Consider the following 21,545-nt stretch of genomic DNA (forward strand, 5'->3'; position numbering starts at 1 on the left):
AGAACTTATTTTCTTTTTATTATCAACATGTACCACAGTACTTAGATCTATAGGAAATTATGCAAACACACCATTCAAGGGGGCACAGAATGAATTGGGAGTAGGATACAGACGTCTGGTCTCTTTTATATGAATCAGTGGATTAAGATCTAATAACATTATACATTTTGGATGCTCTGGCCAGATAGGAAGTGATGTAATTAGTAGGTACCAGGTCAGTAGAGTGCAATGCATAAGCGCCACCACATGTTAGTGAATATGCTATATAGTTTCATTTGAACTAAATCTACGTTTAAAGTGTGCCTAACAACGGTGCCTATTCTTTCTTGCTGTTTCATCAACAACAGATTTGACACATTATTCATTATTCATTGGTCTTCATCTCATGGTCATTCCAGAACAACACAATGGAATACGTAGAGTTTGTCATGTGATAGAAGGTCAGCAGAGAAACTGATGTTCATGAAAGTTTTTCATGAACATCAAAATGGAGGAGGTGGAGATTGTAAAGTCACTGCTGTTTACCAGAATAAACCATCCGGCCCTAGCAGGGCCTCGGCCTGGTCTTCTTAGACCTTGACGAAGACGACGGCGTCCTAGCATCTAGCCCCCTGCTGGGAGGAGGCGTGTCTGTGGAGAAGCACACACACACACACACACACACACACACACACATGCACGCACGCACGCACGCGGCCACACACACACACACACACATACACACACACACACACACACACACACATACACGCATGCGGCCACACACACACACACACACGCACGCACACGCACACACACACACACACACACACACACACACACACACACACACACACACACACACACACACACACACACACACATACACACACACACACACTTTTCACCATACAAAGCTCAGAGAAATCCATGTGACAACTTAACCTCGAAAGTCTTTCTTCATCTCTGCCCGATTGAATGTGTACAAGAATGTTTTTTTCAGTGGTATTTCATGTTGTTTACTGTAGGTTGTATTGTGTTGTATTGTAGGCTGTCATGGCCAGATCTTCTTTGTAAAACAGATGGTTTAGGGATTCAATGGTGACAGCCTGGTTAAATAAAGGTGAAACAAAACATAATCACAATACATAAAAGAAGCTACCCAGCAATAAGTGGGAGTCACATGTGATCCAGTTTAAAAGGACCATTGACGACACCATCTTGCATTGACTAACACAGTTGTCCATATATTCACTAGTACGAACACGATGTCACAACTTATCGAACGTCGCAGAGTAAACTTTAAATCAGCGTGTTTGAAAAACAAAATCCACCTTTTGTCCATGTTCCATCCACACTTCACCCAAGACCTATGTTGAAGGACTTTATTTTCAGATGGGAGGTCAATGTATTAACGACACTCAATTTCATGTGACAAGGTGAGGGTAATCTACTTATGAAAAAAAAACACTTAGTAGTGAAGATAAATACAAACAGGCTCAAGTACGTATCTTACATGGACATTTTCGCTTCATTCAGAGCAAATAATCCTGTCCTACCTCATGACATTAAAATCTAACTTCACTATTTAGTAATTTAGAAGATGTATTTATCTTAAGAGACATACAGTCAGGTCTTAAATTGACTGCCTATCAGTGTACGTGCGTTTGATTAGACCACGTTAGCCTTCAGCTGAGGCGCATCATGACCTGGGTAAAAGAGCTTAATATAAGAGCATAATGCTAAGAATATGCATTACGATGGCTTCCGATGCTTCACTGGACCATCCTTTACCAAAGTAAAGGGGACCATGTCGTCCCAGGATTCCTTGCGTCAACAACATTTAAAACATTCAAACATTTACAATTTTCATTTTATTTATTTGTATAAACTAAACTTTCCATGCGCAGTGGACAATTTACGGAAAAAATTACATCAGATCCCAGGATCTATAAGTTCCCGATTCGATAAGCAGAGTCGGAATCAAGCAAATTTGAATGACACACACCCCTTCCCATTTCTGTCACACAGTTCAACCCCTTAAGTCACTCACCAGAGAGGGGCGTGGCTTCCAGAGCGCCCCGCCTTCTCAGTAAAATCTTCTCCAGCTCCCCGGTCCCGTCGATCTCCGTGGCCTGCGGCAGGGCCCGCGGCGGAGCCGTCCGTTGGACTTTTTCCTGAGCGGAGGAGGAAGACAGAACACACCAGACTAAGAGTCAAATCATTTCTACAGGTTCATCTTATATCCTTTGTTTTTTTCTACATTATTTACCTGGTACCTGACTTCTGTACCCGCTCCAACTCATCCAACTCGAACTACCATAGTATTAGACAGACACCTGCGTGATATTCCTAGTTTTTTATATTATAAATATTAAGTTGCTTTAAAACCTTTCAAAGCGCAAAAAAATGTCCTCTGGTGCATTTTCAACCCTTCTTATTTTCCAACCCATCACTAAAGGGAAAGTTGAAGCTTTCAAACTTTCAAACTTCCATTACCATGATTCCTTTCAGTTCCTGAATGGCAGAGTTAGACGGCAGTCTCTCCACCTGAGAGCAGGAGAGAGCGATGGGAGGGGGAGAGAGGGGACACGGGAGAGGAAGAGAGGAGGGAGAAAGAGGGTGGAAGTGGAGAGATTGAGAGAAGAGAAAGTGATGGAAAGAAGAATGGGGGAGAGTGGAGAGGTGGTAATGGGGAAAAGAGGGAGAGAGGGGAGAAGAGGAGAGACGGGAGAAGGAGAGGGGAGAGGGAGGGGGAAGAGCAGGGAGAGAAGAGAGAGATGGGCTTGGTAAATAAACAGCAGTTTGAAAAATTATATTTGCTTTCCTCGTTCCGCACTTAGAGTCTTAACTACAGACAGACACTGGTGTTTTTTCACCGAATCCATTTGAGTCACAAGTCAATTTTCAGATTTTCCCCGTTCTTGATAATGACTTAAACAGGACGGCTCCTATAATACCAGCTAATTTCAGAGCACGTAGTAGCGGGGAATGGTCTTAAGAAGACCCTGTGTTGTTATTTAATCAGAGCGGTGTCCTTATCCACACAGAACAAGCTCTAATGCTGCGTTAAAGACTAGGAGATGTTGCGAGACGGTGTGATATGATTTAACAAACGGAGCTGTGGTGGAAGATAGTACAGGCCGCACAGATGGTGTTGAATGCTAACATACTGGCATAGTGCACTATGGGAGGTTTTCTATGGCATTGGGGTATCTGGGGTGAGGGGTACCCTGGGTTTGGTCCTGGTGCTGGGGCTCCGGGCTACGGGCCGCAGGAGGATCCCCTTCTTGATCCTGTCCATCATCTCATCCACCGCCTGCCTCCTGACATCCAACACTAGGGGGGGAGAGAGAGGGAGGCGAGAGGAGGGAGAGGAGGAGGGAGAGAGCGGGAGGAGAGGAGGGAGAGCAGGAGGGAGAGAGAGGGAGGAGAGAGGAGGGAGAGAGAGGGAGGGAAGAGGGAGAGGTGGAGGGAGAGAGAGGGAGGCGAGAAGAGGGAGAGGAGGAGGGAGAGAGCGGGAGGAGAGGAGGGAGAGCAGGAGGGAGAGAGAGGGAGGAGAGAGGAGGGAGAGAGAGGGAGGAGAGGAGGGAGAGGTGGAGGGAGAGAGAGGGAGGAGAGAGGAGGGAGAGGAGGAGGGAGAGAGGGAGGAGAGGATGGAGAGGAGGAGGGAGAGAGGGGGGGAGAGAGAGAGAGAGAGAGAGAGAGAGAGAGAGAGAGAGAGAGAGAGAGAGAGAGAGAGAGAGAGAGAGAGAGAGAGAGAGAGAGAGAGAGAGAGAGAGGGGGGAGAGGAGGAGGGAGAGAGAGGGAGGAGAGAGGAGGAGGGACAGAGAGGGGGGGGAGAGAGAGAGAGAGAGGATGAGGGGGGGGTAGAGTGCGAGGGAGAGAGAGACAGAGACAGCGAGAGAGAGACAGGGTACACTACAATACTAGTTATTTGAAAAAAAAGATAGACTACCTCCTTTAGTCTCGCAGGTCAGTACAGCACCAGCACAAGATAAAATGAGAAGTTAGTTAGGATACAGGCCTAACTAAAACTGATGCAGAGATGCTTACTAACTACATCTAACTACCATGTGGAGGACCGGTCCAATTACCAAAATAAGCATAAAGGTGTCTCAAATCATCATCTGTGCCTGACGCTGTTATTGATTTGAAGTAAAAAAATTATTTGCTTGCCGACACCATGAGAGATATTCTTGTGAATTATTAATAAATCAAATAAGGAATGTGAAAGATAATTTTATTAAGTAGGAGTTTGTGTGTTTTGTATGTCTCTGTTAACCGTCATTTTAAAGCCCATGTCTTTTGTGTTGTGTGGAATTCAATGAATTCCCCTCATTAAAACAAAATAGCACACTTTCATCCAGAAGTTATGCAGGGTGAAAAGTTCCGGTGAAAAGAAAAAATCATTAAAAGGAAAAGAATAATACAAAGTAATCCACTGACGAACGCAGTCTTTTGGGTAATAAAAACATTCTAACAGCTTATATTCAACGACACACACAATGGCTCCATTGAGATTTAAATTTCCTCAGAAACGTTGAGGAAAAGCTATTTCTTATTAAAAAGTTATATTCAAATATTTCCGTATTATTCAAAAGTCACTCAAGTATCCTTGGGTCCTTTCAACCTGGCGTCAAATTCCCATCATTCACCCCCGGGCACAGTGGCCAATTGACGCCCGCCAAACATCTTAGTCCCGAGCAAAGACAAGCGCTCTATTCAGTCAACCAGCTCTCCCAAGTCAAGGCTCCCCTTTTGTTTGGGCAGATATAAGAATTTACCTCTGACCTAATCGGCCAATGGGAGAGGCAGAAGTTAATATGTTCTCAATCGCCACCAGCCACGGTGTTTATCTTTCCACTCAAGATTGACTCGCACGAGGCCATAGAGCAGGTGAAGAATAGCTTCTCCTGTGAGAGCAGTGTTTCTTCGGCAGTGGTGGTGGGGGATATTCAACCCCTGGTTTCGAATAAGAAGAGTTCGGCAGCAGAGGGAAATGCGGCATGCGGGACGTTCTCAATTCATTGTTGGGGGCTGTTGCAATGCAACCACGGTGGCCGTCCGATTTATTTTGCTCTGAATCGTGTGCTCGTGAACGGGGGCTGAGAATAGGGGTGAATGAAACCCACAGCGCAGGTACACCCCAGGTCTACGTCACCAGCGCGGTGCACTGGTCTCTACGTCACCAGCGTGGTACCTCAAGGTCACAAAAGTTTCATCATGGGTTCCCTTTTCCTACACACATTCACCCGTTCATCCGTTATCATCTGTATTGATTGAGCATCTTTCTTGATGAGGCAACTTTGAGTCAGCATTGTTATTGAATTAGCATTTGCATTGATCTATCATGTTTCTTGATGTAGAATCTTTATTGATTAATCATCTTCATTAATTTATCATCTTTATTGATTGAACATCTTCCTTGATTTGGCATCTTTATTGATTCTTTATCTGTACTGATACAGCATCTGTATTGATATAGCATGTTTATCAATTTAAAATGTTTATTGATTGGGAATCTTTACAGATGTAGCAACTGTATTGATTTAGCACATTTATTAATTGAGCGTGTTCATCGATTAAGCATCTGTATTGATTTAGCAAGTTCATTAATCAAATAACTTGCTAAATCAATCCAAGCATTATGATTGTGATAATAAAATGTTTATTGATGGGGGATCTGTACTGAATTGGCATGTTTATCCATTCAGCTTGTTCCTACCTGGTTCCCCGGTGGAGTCCTGAACGACCAGAGGGATGTCCGTTGTGCCGCCCTTCTTCTTGCGGATCAGAGACAGCAGGGAGCTGAGAGAAGGATGGTCGCGTGTCAAACCTCGTCTAGACCCGATCGTCAGGTGGCTCGGGACAGACCTTCTGGTAAGGACATTTTAAAGTGAACCGACTCCCTCACACCTGTGGCTAACCTTACCTGAGAGGGTTGGTGGGCTGTGGTGGTGGTGGTGGTGGTGGAGGAGGCGGGGGAGGAGGCGGAGGAGGAGGTGCGTGGCATGTAGGGGGATTGGTAGCCATCTGGAGCCTCTGCTGGAGCTCCTCGACTTCAACCGCAACACACAAGCGGAGTCAATTCAAGTCAACTCTATATGTAGAGCCCTTAAACAGAGTCACGGCCTCAAAGGGGCTACACAGGCACCGTAGTATACCCTCTAGCCTTCAGCCATGTGAAGGACAAGGAAGGAGTCAAACACAAAGCCAGAGGGGGGAAACATTTAGCAGAAACACAGAAGGGACAGTAAGGAGTGCAATAGGTGCACATAAATATGACCCTTGATTAGGATATATTAACAGGGCATTTAACAGCCATCAGGCTGGCTGTGTTGTTCCGGTAACATTCCGTAGTCGTCCGGGCGATCTCTCATTTTAATTGACCATGAAGACAAGAGGCCACTCAGTGGCGCAGAATGTGGCCGTTGGGACAGTCTGAGCAACGACAGCACAAACTGTAGTTGTGAATATTCTCAAGGGGGAAACGATGGCAGGAGGAGAGAGGGGATGGGGGTCAGGCTCAGTGCTTTGTGATGCAGCGCCGCTGGAATTCAGCCCTGAGTGTTTACGGGGCAACGTCCCTGGGCTCCCATCACCTCTCAGCTCCCACATTCTCCCTCCCTCTCCACATCTCTCCCTCCGCCTCCCTCCCCCTCTCCAAACCCGCTCCTCTCTCCCATCCCTCCAGCCACCCTTCTCTTTCTCTCCCCTCCCTCCCTCTCTCTCTCTCTCTCTCTCTCTCTCCCCGTTCTATTATCCACCCGGCTCTCCTTCTCCCCCCTCTCATATCTCTCTATCCCCCACTCTCTCTTAGTCTCTCTCCACCCTCTGCTATCTCTATCTCTCCCTCTTGCGTTCTCTCTCACCGGTGGAGCGCAGGTCCTTGACCTCCCTCTCGGCCCGGGTGCACCTCCCCCCCTGCTCCTCCTTCTCCTCCTCCAGGAGGTCAAGTTTGCATCGCAGAGCCGTCAGCTCCTTCTCAGCCTGGCCGCTCCGCACTCGCTCCTCTGCCTCTTTCATCTGGCGACACGAACACACACAAACACGCACACACCACACACAAACACACAGTCATTAAGCTAGTGAGACTGGCGGCTCAGTATCGCCACACACATACACCCTCAGTCCATGCCCAGGTTTGATATACAGTATAAGTGATGTCGAAAAATTATCCTGTGTTCTATATTGACAAAAAAAATGAACGGGCTTTCGATTAGGATGAAAAATATTCTGAGATAATGGAATTTTAGCCTAGAATATATACAGTCATTTGAAAAAGTTAGGATTCCCCAAAAAAATATGTTTAAACATATTTGAAGATTCTTATTATTACTATAATAAGATGCTTATTAACTACATCTTTAAATCCATACAGAGATGGATGTAATATAGTATTAAAAATTTAAAATATATATATATGGAAGATGTTATTAACTGCAATTCCTTGTAAGGTAAAAGTAAGGAAACACCCACATATGTTGCTACTTAAAATGCATTACATTAAAAGCAAGTGCACTACATTAGGTGCAAATTATTAGAACATTCTTAGAGAGGATTTTGGAGGAGCCTGCCTTATTTAAACCTCTGACATTTGGTTAGCTTCATTGTTAAAGTGAGTGTCATGGTCTGGGGCTGTTTGGCAGCAGCGGGGGCTGGCCAGCTCCCCATCATAGAGTATCCATGAATTCTTTATTGTACCAGAGGGGGCTTGAGGAAGAGGTGAGACCATCCGTCAGAAAATTGAAGCTGAAGCATATGTGGACCATGCAACATGACAATGACCCAAAACATTCCAGCAAATCCACCAAGGAATGGCTCAAGGGAAAGAAGTGGATAGTTCTTGATTGGCCGCGTAAAAGCCAGGATCTTAATCCTATTTAGATGCTGTGGGGGGATTTGAAGCGGGCTGTGCAGGAAAGACACCCCTCAAACATCACACAGCTGAAAGAATTCTGCATAGAGGAGTGGGATCAACTTTCTCCCAACCGATGTCAGAGACTTGTAGACAGTTCAAGGAAACATCTCATTGAGGTCATTTCAGCCAAAGAGGGCAAAAACAGCTATAAGGGAATACAGTTTCCTAACTTTCTCCTCAACAGAAATGTTTGCTTCATTTGTCAATTTTTTGTTCCAATAAATCAAAACAAAGTAACATTACCATTGTTTTTGTTTGATTAGATCACCTATATCTAGATATTTTGTTTGAAAGATGATCAAATATTGATACATCCATTAGTAATATACTTTTTTCGAACGCAGGCTTTCTTATAATCTTATATCTAAGGTTCAGAAAATAACTAATAACTTGAATGTCAGACTAGATGAGCATTGGTGCCCGTGGAGGAGTGTAAACATGCTTTTGCCAGCGTTGCGTGTTCGCCGGCCCCCTCGTCCTCCTGCCACCTCGGCTTCCCCCAACAATGTGTCCATTGTTCCCCAAATGAAGAGGACATCTCCCCTCTCACCCCAGCGCAGGGGGAGTTCAGCGATCCCACTTAGCCCTAATTGTTCCTGCCGCCTGTGCCAAGCAGTGGAATTAGCCAGCCAAGCTGTGTTTGCTGTAGGCAGGAATCTGGCAGGTCAGGCCCTGGGATCTTCATCCCAACCCCAATGTGCTAATCCAGGGAAAGGGATAGGGGATAAGGGTGTTAGGGGGAAGGGGTTCGTTTTTGGGGGCTGAGTTCAGAGGGTTCATAAAACCAGCACTGGAGCATAAGGGCTAGCGGGTGATCAATCTAGTGTTGGAGGAAGTGGTTTGTTCAGACCTGCTGCAGGTGCTCCAACCTTTGGGTCTCCACTTCCTGGGTGAGCTTGGCGACCTCTCGTAGTGCTTCCTGTAGGGCGTGGCCAGGGGCGGCACTTTGGACCAGCAGCTGGCTCTGTCTCCTCAGCTTCTTCTGCTCCACCAGCATCTGGACAGAAGGAGTAGGACATGTCATGGTGTCATGAACAATACTTGCATATTCTATCATGCATCTTACACCTTACATCTTGCACGGATACCTACAGATAGACAATTGGGTTTGAACCTAGAACATTTCGGTTGGGGGTTAAACACCCTAGTCACGACGATGTTAGCCAGACTAGGTTTTCTACTACATGCTACGTTCATTTAGTTGACTGTAGTTTATAGAGATATGTTGTAAAGCTAAGGAAAGAGTTGGTTTACCTCCCTGGCAAACTTCTCCGCCTCTGTCCGCAAGTCTCTCTCCAAGCTCAGGTCATCCTGCAACACCTCAAACTCCTCTGCTGCAAACACTGACACTGGAGAGAGAGAATGAGAGCGGAGAGCGAGCGAGCAAGAGGGCAAGAGAGAGAGACAGAGAGACATTGAGAGAGTGAGAGAAAAAGAGACATATGGAATTTTATTTTTAGTTGTTTGATTATGTTATTATTATTATTATTATTATTATTATTATTATTATTATTATTAAAATTATTATGATGATTATATTACATTGTTAAATGCTTTGGCAATAAAAAAAGATTTTTTCGTCTGTCTTTCAATTTTAATTGAAAGACAGAGAACGCATTGGATAGAGAGAAAGAGATTGACATTGTAGGTATAATTTATTCTGCAATATGTATATCTACTCAAGATTAATTTACAGCAACAATACAGATACACAAACACACACACACACACACACGCTCACCTCGGTTGTATTTCTGCAGGAGGGTTCTCTGCCGCATGGTCTCTGCGATCAAAACACTGTTATCGTGTTTCTCTTTCAGCAACTGCATTAAAGTAAAGCCAGTAAAAATGACTTTTCATGTGTAAAAGACCAACCTAAACTTTAAACTCCCCAAGTTTCACAACAGATGCGTCTCTGGTATTTCAGCCAATCGGTAACAAGTAAATAATAAACGGTTGGCCATCTCTGCAGTTTTTTTCTCATTCCATTTGATTTCATTCTTCAGTTACTTATTAAGGAAATAGGAAAATGAGAGGTTGTTGGATTTAACCGATCTGTAAATATAAGGTGAGGTGAAAAGATAACACACATTTGTCCATGTTTATTCTATTTATTTATACACACACACACACACACACACACACACACACACACACACACACACACACACACACACACACACACACACACACACACACACACACACACACACACACACACACACACACACACACATTTGTATGGGATTAGTACCTTTAGGGACAGGAGAGTGAAGAGAGAAAGTCATTGGAAGAAGAGAGGGAGGAACATGGGCCACAGGTCAGAGTGGAACCTGCATTGAGCTACCAGGAGATTTAACTATGTGGGTCAAGTCAAGTCACTTTTATTTATATAGCACATTTAACAGGAGTTGACCCAACGCGTTTTACATTGACAGGACAGTTGATGAAAGGGGCCCAGGGATACACAGGTCTTGACTAAAAAAGAAATGCATAAAATAAGTAGAAAATAAGTAGAAAGAAAGCAATAAAAGTAGTAAGGAACAAGTAACAAGGTTAAGGGTGTTAAGGGTTGTTAAAAGCAAGAGTGAAAGGGTATGTCTTTAAATTAGACTTAAAACTGGCAAGGGTGGTAGAGGACTTGATGTGGGGTGGAAGGGGATTCCATAGGTTTGAGTGCCACCGCTGAGGCCCCGTTTACTCTACTCCTACTCACTTCGTCTCTGGTGTCACGAAGATGGTCTCGGAGGGCCTCTACATCGGCAACGGCTCGCGTCTTCTCCTGCACCACCTGAGAGAGTTTTTCACGCAGCTCTGACACAAACACAACATCAATTGCACAAACATTGATAACCTTTACACACAAACAGAGCGTCCTGACCAAGTAGTGCATTAATACTAAATCGGATGCCAAACTACAGTGCTATGTTCCAGGTCCTTCCTTCTCTCCCTAAACGCTGTCCTGCCTCTCTTCACTTTCCTGTCCATAGAAAACTAACTTTATCTGGGAGCATTGTGGTCTGTCAGAGAAGAGGATCACTGCAGGCCCCCCCAGGTACCTGTGATGGTGGTCTGGCACTTGGTCAGGAGACACTCCTGATTGGCTCCTTGCAAATCCTCCTCCTCCTTCTGCTCCTTCTCCTGCTCCTCTTCCTCCTCCAGCTGGATCTCAGTGATGGTGTCGGGGCCCAGATGAGCCATCAGCAGCATGCTCTTCCTCTTCAGGGAGCGGTTCTGACGCTTCAGCTGGGAACACATGGAGGGATGAACACATGCAAGTGGAGGGGTGAGGGGATTAGGTGATGGAACTATTAACACATGCAGGGGGCGCAAGGATGAGGTGATAGACCTATGTAACATGGAGTGGGGGGGATGTGTAGATTAAGTTATGCACTATGAACACATGCAGGTGGAGAAAGCGAGGGACGAGGGGATAGACCTATGTACACATGCATTTAGCTTGATGAGGGAATGTTGAAGTGGTAGAACGATGAACACATTGAGGTGGAGGGATGAGGAGATGGAGGTCAATGAACTATGAATGCATGCACGCACGCACGCACGCACACGCACGCACGCACGCACGCACGCACGCACGCACGCACGCACGCACGCACGCACGCACGCACGCACGCACACATTTCAGGGAGGTATACTTTAACATGATAAACACAGCAGAACAACGCCTCATCCTGCTCTCATTTCGCGGGGGCTTTTATTTTCTAAGTCAAGCCGTCACACAGACGTAATTCATTGTGCATGTAAAAGTCAGAAGAAAGGAGCAGGGATGAGGCACCGCTGAGCTTGTGTTCTGATTTCTTTAGTTTCCCTCGTCCCTGCAATCAGCAGAAGAGGCGTGGCACATGAGACGAACAAACAGCCGTGTAACACCAGACACCTCATTAGAGGAACACTGGAGGAAAAGTGGCCCAAATATTTCTCCCTTTCTCCATCGTAATCATTGCTCTCTTTTCTTATCTTTTTCATTTGATAGCACACGGTATTTGCGACTATATTTCCATGCAGCAATTTGCACCTCTGTATTTTGAATCCAATGCTCTCTATATTCAATGCGATTCAGCGTTTTCATCAGAGCTATACGGTGGGGGGGGGGGGGGGGGGGGGGTCCACTATCCACTATGGGAACGCCGACTCCAGTGCTTCCGTCTTCCCGACAGCCATATGTGTCAATTAGGGCGAGCGTCAGTAAGTAAAACCTTAATGAAACCTATGGCAGGGAGGCAGATGGCAATTATGCATATGTCTTGATGCGTTCTCAAGGCGGGAAAGTGCACAGAGATTGATGAAGAGACAAGAGAGATGGAGAGAGAGAGACGGGGAGATAAAGAGAAAGCAAGAGAGGGATGGATAGAGTGAGAGAGTGAGAGAGAGAGAGAGAAAGAGAGAAGGCAAGTCACAAATTATACATTTATTAATGGCGTCATGCTGGGATGCGAATAGCAGCAATTCAGTCTTTTGATGACGCCCTTCAAAAGGCATATTTTTATGTGTGTGTGCGTGCAAGATGCAATCAACAATACATAACATGGAATCACAGCCCTTTTGGTAATAATCTATGATTGATAAAAGGCGTGCGTATGAAATTATGCACTCAAATAAATCAATGGCACCGGAGGGCAAGACCAGGGGAGGTCACCGCCAACAAATTCGTCGCTCCCGCTGTCCCCCGCGCTGATCACACATCAACGCTGAAGAAAAAAAAAAGTCAAGCATCGCAACACCACCGTGCCACTGATTGGCCCGCTCGCAAATTGCTGGCATCCTCGGTCGTCTGGTTTTAATTCAAAGTGTTGGGAAATCACATTCAAGTTTCACCGCCTCTGTTACTGCTCTTTGGAAAGAGCTGGCAGTCAAAATAACCGTCATTGGACTTGGGAGAAATTAACACAGGCTCAATTTGCCTGTCTTCCCTTGGTTAAACCTCCCCAAATATTTTGGGTGTGATTTAAATGGAAATGAGCTGCAGAGCGAGGCTGCCACCGCCCAGAGTCCAGGGATGCTGTTGCTGCTCCAATAAAATGGTTTATATTTATATATACAGTATGTGCGTCAACATTTATTCATGCCTCCAATATGTATCTTGAACATAGATTTAGGTCTTTCTCCCCAACTCTGTCTCAAAGTATTGATTTTATATTGATCAGGTCATTCGAAAGCGACCCATTTTTGTCACCCTTTGAGGTATTAACAGAAAACATCCAATCACCAAATCTTTTGATCTAACAGATTAATCAGCCAATGTTAAAGAGGCCAATTTAAGCAAAAATAAATTTATGTTTTTGCTTTAAGGCCACCTTGGTTTTTCTGCATTGTGAATTTATTTAGTAAAATGTTGTTGAGTTCAAATCTCTGGACTGTTTCACCAACTTCCTTTCTCTCTTGCCTGATTGGTCAACCCAAACATAATTTGATAAAAGTAAATAAAGGGTGATGCAATTTTAATCAAATCATAGACATATAGATATCAGTAAGTTCTTCTCAGAGGAGTCAACATATCCTCCTTATGAATGAAGTTTCAGAGCAGGATGCTGGCTGAATCCCAGCGCTCTGATTGGACGGACCTGCTGATTGGAATAATCTGCTCTTCCTTGAACAAAATGATTGGTTATTGGCTTTCTGCTTTTCATGCTGGAAACTATGTGAATTTACACTCTATCTATGTTGTCCAGGGGACACCAGCCGTTATATTTGTATTTTGATTGCAGATAGGCCTCTACTTTGAGAATATTTATGACTTGATTTTACATATTAACAAAAATGTATAAAAAGTATTCAGATTTGTGAACAGGATCAAATTCAACCAGAGCAGGAGAAGAAGTCGCAGAAACGATGTGCTCAAACACACTTCATATTAGTATATAAAATAAAGATATATTTAGAATCTACACATTAGGAAAAGTCATGCATCATCTCCAATACCATGTTTCATTGGTTTGTCGTTTCCAGTTCAGACGTTCGGACCCAGTATTTCACAATCATTTCTGCTTTAAACATGGCTGCCTGATTGGCATTGGAGGTGTAAAGGATGCAAGGAGGAGGACCATGTTGGGTTGTTGCTTTAAACAATAACAGAATCATTACGATTACTCTTAGTAGACCTACTTAATCTAAGAAACTCAGATCAACAACAAGCTGATACATATCTGCTCATATTGAACTAACTTGTCGATACGTTAAAAAACGTATTGAGCAGCCAATGCAATGGCTTGGATAGGCCTTCAAGTTGCTAATCAACAGATGATGTACAACGTTTTATTTGCACATGTGCGTGTGTGTGGGCATGTTTGTGATTAGCTTGCATGTTTGTTTTGCTGTGTGTGCAACACAGTTCAGAACATTTTCAGAAGCCGTTGTCTCCCATCATAAGAAGACAAGAGCATTAATGTAAATGCCGGTTCTTTGTCTGTGAGGAAGCTCTGCATGTCGTGGCATGTTGGGGCTGAGACACAGCTCTACAGTGAGATGAGCCGTACCTTTGTGGCCAGGATTTCAACGCTCTGACGACAATTCCTCTCGATCTCCAAATCCTCTTGAATGGCATTCACCTCTTCAATGACCATGTGGGAGACTGGCAGAGAGAGATACAAAGCGAGACAGAGAGAGAGAGAGAGAGAGAGAGAGAGAGAGAGAGAGAGAGAGAGAGAGAGAGAGAGAGAGAGAGAGAGAGAGAGAGAGAGAGAGAGAGAGAGAGAGAGAGAGAGAGGGAGGGAGGGAGGGAGGTCGTAAGATAACAAGCAATGGTTACAAGAATGGGATAGAATAACCCATCCTATTGTTAGGATAACCCTAACCCTTATGTTAACTTACTCATACAGGACACCGTTAACCCAAAAGGAACAGGAATGAAACTATATGTGATGATTAGAAAAATTGTTAACATTGTTGATGTACTTACAAAGAGTAATCCTACATCGCATGTAAGAAGATGTCATACTCTCAACTAATATTACAGTATCACAAAACAATATTTTCAAATAAGTCTATTCATATTGACTGAGACAACACAACAGCGATTTGTCCCTGGCATCCATGATGTAAATATCAGCATTGTTCGCAGGAGAATCGATCATAAGAAAAATCATACAGAGAGAGAGCGTTGAGTGTATTCATGTTTTCTTAGCCTGTCACCTATGATGTTAAGCCAGTGCTATTCACCGCACGGCAGCATGTGTTTCCATATGAGTCCTGTCACATCAAAACACCTTTGTGAAAACAAAGAATTGGATAAAGATCTGCACGTGTGTTTGTATGTCTGTGTGTGTGCGAGGGAGCATGTAACCGCCCTCAGTTTACAGAGCTTTTAATTGACACGAGAGCGCCGCGATGCTTGACACTGAAGCTCACCGACCGGCTGTCATTGTGGCGGTTACGCACGTCTTCATTCACGGGCACACGAACCCAACGCAACGGATTACAGAGGTCTTGTCTGCTTTGTATGCCTTGGTTTCCCTTGTTCCTTCTTACATATCCCACGCTCACCGTGTAGATTTCAATCATAAAAGGAGGGAAGGAAAAAAACATTCAAAGCCTGTGTAAATTTACTGCGGAAGGTCATTCCGTCTGCTATATTAGAGCAAGGTTTACACAGAGTTGTTTATTTTTTTACGATGCTGACAATAACAACCTTGTCAATAAGATAGATTTGCAATCAGGAATATAACTGACAGAAGTAGCTATAGCAAACACATGATAGATAATCTCAAGCAATTTGATGACCAAGAATGACTAATAACAATAAAACATTTAAAAACGACCCTCATCAATTAGTTTAATCGGGGGAAGAATGACTTTTGGAATGGAGATCTATAACCCCTGATCTAATCTGAATGTAGTTCCTGGATCTCTCCTCTCTTGTCTCTATTTCTCTGCTGTTTTTTAAGCCTGACATGTGGCCCCGACCGATGCCATCATCAAGTCTCTCAACTCTCGTCATCACACCTCAGGACAAAAGATCCTTCCTAACCACTTATCTAATTAAACATTGTGTCTGTGTGCGTGTGGGGGATTGTGTGTGAAGGCGACAGACGGGGAGGCATTAGTACCGTTGCCGCGGGCGACTCCTCTACCCCCGGTGCCACCTAATTAAGCCGTGTGATGAGCGCTGAACGTTACCACTCATCCTTCAACACCACAACAATAGCTGCATGCAAGTCCCAAATTTAGCTTCAATACTAGCCTCAATGCTGGCCATGATGTTAGCCTAAATACTTGCGTCAACACTAACTAGTCTCAGCAATGACTAGCCTCAATGCTAGCTGCAAAGCTAGCCTTAACGACTTTTTCAATGCTAACCACTGCAATACCAGCCTTAATGTTAGCCCATCCACTAGCCCTACTATGAACGCCATCTCCAGCCTAGATTCGAGCCTCAACGCAAGCCAATATACAGTCAAACATAGAAATATGTTCCAGATAGAGACAGAAAGGGGTGCCCTGAACAAAAATGCTGTGTAAATTGTTATTACTGGTCACTAGGGTAAACAAACCTCCATGTGAAAGTGTGTGTGTGTGTGCATCTTAGTGTGTGTGCGTATGTGTGTGTGTGTGTGTGTGTGTGTGTGTGTGTGTGTGTGTGTGTGTGTGTGTGTGTGTGTGTGTGTGGCGGGGGTAACGACACAGAGCTCTGATGCATCAGAGAATTGTTAGTGTTAATTATAAGTTTCAGTCACTCCCCCTCGCCCCTCCCCACACCGCCATCATCATCATCATCGTCATCAACATCACTCCATCTTTGCTTTCTACCCCCCGCCTCTTGTCTTCATGTATGTGTGTGTGTGTGTGTGTGTGTGTGTGTGTGTGTGTGTGTGTGTGTGTGTGTGTGTGTGTGTGTGTTGTGTGTGTGGGGGGGGACAGTGATTACCCCCAGCATGTTGACATGCAGCATAATGGTATCAGAGGCTCCAGTGCATCTCTGAATTAAATGGTGTGTGTGTGTGTGTGTGTGTGTGTGTGTGTGTGTGTGTGTGTGTGTGTGTGTGTGTGTGTGTGTGTGTGTGTGTGTGTGTGTGTGTGTGTGTGTGTGTGTGTTTATGGGGGGGGTCGGGGGGCTTGATGAGGGGGATGCGGGGCAGATGCCTTTGTGGTGTTATCATTACAACACAATGGTCATGTTGTCGCCAACCTTGCCACAGCCAATTCAAAAGAAATGAATGTATGTGTGTGTGTGTGTGTGTGTGTGTGTGTGTGTGTGTGTGTGTGTGTGGAGAATCTGTGTGTGCGGAGGTGAGTATTGATGGTGGTGATGGGGGTGCTGGTTTGGGATGGTGAGGGGCTTGTTCTCTCCCTTTCTCCCTCCCACCTCCGACTCACCCCTCCACTACATCACCCCCTCAACCCCCCCCCCCCCCCCAGTCGTTTCGTTGTGAATAGGAGCAATTTTCTAAGAGCTATGAAATCACGTAATAGGCCCTAATATGCAGCTGTTTGGCAGTGTGCGACAGCCTCTTTTAGCTTGCAAGTCAAACACAATATGTGTTTTGGCTGAGGGATCGCTGAATATTCGCCACGCTTATTCATATGAAAATCCGGGCGCCCGCAACATGATTACAAAGACAAACTATTTGCTTGTTCTTTTGACATGCGGCACCTCAGATCAAACCCTGCCTGCAATTATTTGCTCATGGTTCCCCATTCTACCTTAAAGGAAAATATCTTTCTCGCGCGGGGCTGAAGAAATGTGAAAAGCATTTAAATTGTGGAGGGATGTGTGGAGTGAAAGGGCTGTGGCAGGCCTAGTACTTGTGAATGCCATCATCTGAAGGTTCGGAGATGGGAGGTGGTGGGCCTCCTCCCATAGGCCGGGGGGGGGGGGGGGGGACCAACGGGATATTTTGGTGCCGAGTTTTGGTGCAGATTCAAACACGTCAATAATGCCGTCGTTAACATATGCGGTGTTGTTGCCGGGGACAGAGAGGCGCAGGTTACGGAGTGTCAATGTGTTTTCGAGGAGCAGTTTGGTTTGGTTCCTACCTCTGACATTCAATCCAAAGTCAAATCGAAGCCAAATCACACCAAAGATTCAATCATGAGGAGGTGTGTTGGCTCAGCTTGCTGGTGGTGATGGTTTGCGTTTTTTGTATCAATGGGGTTGTTAATTTCAACGAGCATATTATGCATTCATGTTTCATTGTTGACGAGCTAATTTGTAGTCCAAATTAATTATGATGGACAATTATGATATATTCAAGAAGGGATTCGTTTTTTTGCTTTGATGTAGCTTGGATTAAATGACTGTATCTTATTAATGTTATTTATGTGAACTTATGTAATGTTATTACGCTAAATTGATTATTGAACTTGAATATGGACTTCAAATACTGTATTTCTGTAAGTAATGGAGCACACTGTGATCACACTGTATATGAAAGGCTAGTTCAACCTTGTTTAAACGATCAAACTATTAAACTGTGTGTTTTACAGACTGCATGACAAGGTAACCACTCTACACTGATCCATAGATCTATCAAGGCTTATCACAATATACCTAAACGTTACTCCAGTCAGGGTGTCACCATACAACTGTCTATGTTACACATACATTAACATCTACATGTGGGCTGGGCAAAATAGAAAAATGTATTATAACGAATACCATGGTTCATTTTAACACATGATTAAGATACCCATTAATATCACGATTAAGAGTATATCTTGTCATCCTCATTAATCTACAATATAAAATTGAGTATCACGAGAGGTCGATATCCAACCAAATATTAAGTCAATAAAAATGAACATTTGGATAAGCGGGACTCTAGCACAGTGGCCCCAAACCTTTTGAAGGCACCCAGCTTCCTGAAAGCGGTTGGGGCAACCCACTCAAATAATCAATACAAATGCACATACATGTGAATTCACTTCTGCAAGCTAATTGACGTTTCCGATCATTGGCTGTGTTGCCCGGGGTAGGTCATGGTAGACTTTTAATTATTGTATACTCGATCACTGACGTACGTCGTAAGCAACTGCGTAAGAAACGCATATTGAATCCAGCAACACAAAACAAAATGGAAGGAAACCACTGGTCTAGTTTCAGCAGATAACCAGCCTGACCGGCACCCAGTGCTCACAGTTCCTTCTGGGTCTGTCTGTCTGTCAGGTAGGGGGGGCTGGGTGTCGAGATGAACCCACCTTGCTGGAACTCATTGAGCTTCTGGATGGCCTCGTCCCTCTCCTCCTGTATACGCTGACACTGAAAAGGGACAGACCGACAGACAAGAGATTCTAAGATTCCAGCATCTGAAATGTTTAGATATTGGGGAGTATATAAATAACAGGGAAAATATAATGGATCGCATAAAATAAACGTTCCAGGACTAATGTGATCTGTAGGAAATCCCCTGGATTTTAAGCGACCTACCAACGTGGTAGGTAGTATGTATTTTAATGTGACAATGCAACCAGGTAAACCCTCAGCTGGGCTGAGGGTTTACCTGGTTGCATTGTCACATTGACATACTCGAAAGGACGTTGCACTCAATTGTGTATATTGTACTTGATTTGCTCAATGGACATTGCCCAAATGCTTATGTTACCCCCTGGTGCCTACATATTAACTATTTATTTAATTTAAAAACAGAAATTCAGATCTGATGCCGGAGGCTTTTATGATTAAACTAAATTATTTGGAGTTCTATCAATTTTTTTGACTCCCAGTGAATGCCATTCAGGTTTTGAAGAGATACTTTATGCTTAAATTTACACTCCGAAGGGCAGTTCAGCAAGGCTAATCAGTTGCTTCATCTCTTCGCAGTTAAATGCTTTACAACATTTTAAGGAAAAACGAACGACCTGACAGTGGGTCATGTTCACTGTGTTTCGTGTATAAGCAGTAATGTGTTGAATAAAACCTCCACTAACCTCCATGGTTGTGAGACCGTGTTCCCGCTGTAGAGCTTCATATTCCTGGACCACTGTGGGTAACAAGGGGTGCCACTTACAAGACATCTTCACAAAGACAGGAGCTGTGGAATATCTGATAGTTCCCCTTCATCACTAATATCACTGCGGCTAAATAAAGAGCAAAAATGTGCCAACTTGTGATACACAATCATCCTCTGACTAGGTCCCCCCCCCCCCACTCATCCCTCCCATGTGCCAGATATGACCGATAATGTTGAAAATAGCGATAGCCCCACAGATAGAGGGAAGTATGTGTCTGTTTCCATAAAGTCAAGAGGCTGTAGGCCTGACGTTACTTTATTATTTCCAGAAGGGTTATTAGGGAACAACAGTAACAGACAATGTTGATAGAAGTGAGCCACTGGAAATAAGGCAGTAGCCATATGTATATATGTGTAAATCATGTTTAATATCACAATAGACAATGTGATAAAGAATGGGATTATGAATGAGTTTTAATAGTGTGCCAGAGGAATCAATGTATGTTACACACATCCAATCATGTCACCTGTTTTTCCTCCTGCCATTTATGTTTCAATTCAGCAGTTTTGTTCACATTTCAAAATAAGACCTAATAAATAAGACCTCCATCTTAAGTAAATTATTGTATTATTGTTTGAGAAACCGAGGCGAGGACTGTGTTGACTCAGGGCGGGTTGGAAGGCCAATGGGCGAATACAATTAGATCTTCAGGTACCAACCATGTTTCAGATACATAAATGTATTCCATTCATTTCTAGGCCACGTCTTCGTGTTGGTTACTGGTCGTCCAAATTACTTTTACTTAAGTCAGGTAAGAGGCATGATTTGACATGGCCCTTGCCTTTACACTAGATATTTGGACTTTGCTCTTCCAGAAAAGTTTTGAAAAAACACGAAACAGTATGAATAGTGCGTTCATATTAACGACAAAATTCAGCATATAGACGAATGAATCCATATCCGTGGCGGTTGGGGAAATTAAATGCGTTAAACAAACATGAGAGTAGGCCTAGACACCGCTGACGTGTTAATTATCCACAATGTTTTGATAAGTACGCTGCTACAACATATATGAAGCTAGTGTCACGCTACACTCACCTTGGTTTGACAACTTTGCGATGACATTGATTTGCTCCAGTTCTTCTGCCGCCATTGTATTATATTCAGCCTTGACATATAGCACGTGACGTGTATGTAGCGCGCAATAAACAGGTAGACACGAAGTCGCTCGCACACGCACACACCTTTATTATCCTGAACCACGCCCACAGCGATATGGGTTAAATGTCAAGTGTACAGTTTTACATCTGCTCATAGGAACGACGCAAAACCAGGAGACACTTTGGAATATAATTTAATTAATCCGATGACAGGTTAGCGCACAAATTAACAGCTGTTGACAACATTCAATTGATTTCTTCAAACACAAACAGGAATGTTTATCATATATATATATCCTTTTTTTTCCCCTTTACAATAACAATCACTCAAAACAACAAAACAAAGTGTAAACATCCACTGTTTTAGGATTCAGGGAAAATGCATTGTAGACAAGACGAGGGAATAAACCAAATCTGCATGGAGCTTGTGATCTGAACGCCCAGCTTCAGCTTTGCATAACAAACCTCTGATCATACCCAAATCTGAATATCTGAAATCACAGACAAATGTCTACCACAGGTCTTCATGCATAATACTCTTAACAAAACACACAGTCGAGCAGTACCGGATACCTGGC

At 44.0% G+C, this 21,545-nt stretch overlaps 1 protein-coding gene across 1 annotated transcript; it reads right to left on the bottom strand.

Moving 5' to 3' along the window:
* Positions 1–4: 4 nt before the first annotated feature.
* On the bottom strand, positions 5–21,045 carry shtn1 (shootin 1). Its single transcript, XM_056608929.1, has 16 exons — positions 20,906–21,045; positions 19,784–19,836; positions 19,055–19,115; positions 14,398–14,492; positions 10,963–11,149; positions 10,620–10,717; positions 9,645–9,726; positions 9,158–9,252; positions 8,754–8,900; positions 6,855–7,008; positions 5,915–6,041; positions 5,708–5,790; positions 3,212–3,318; positions 2,479–2,529; positions 2,033–2,156; positions 5–630 (listed from the first exon to the last, which is right to left on the bottom strand). Exons 1-16 carry the CDS (start codon positions 20,958–20,960, stop codon positions 545–547), a joined length of 1,605 nt encoding a protein of 534 aa, XP_056464904.1. The 5' UTR covers positions 20,961–21,045; the 3' UTR covers positions 5–544.
* Positions 21,046–21,545: the final 500 nt, after the last annotated feature.

This window comes from Gadus chalcogrammus, chromosome 15, assembly GCF_026213295.1.
Source record: "Gadus chalcogrammus isolate NIFS_2021 chromosome 15, NIFS_Gcha_1.0, whole genome shotgun sequence".
NCBI lineage: Eukaryota > Metazoa > Chordata > Actinopteri > Gadiformes > Gadidae > Gadus > Gadus chalcogrammus.

Bases quoted from the DNA above. Each gene is read 5' to 3' on its own strand.
- shtn1 (XM_056608929.1), bottom strand. From the start codon at position 20,960: ATGGCGGCAGAAGAACTGGAGCAAATCAATGTCATCGCAAAGTTGTCA. The intron at 14,493-19,054 runs GTGGGTTCATCT...TCTCTCTGCCAG, and splicing joins GCTCAATGAGTTCCAGCAAG to TCTCCCACATGGTCATTGAA. The intron at 7,009-8,753 runs GTCTGAACAAAC...TCGTGTCGCCAG, and splicing joins GGTTGGAGCACCTGCAGCAG to ATGAAAGAGGCAGAGGAGCG.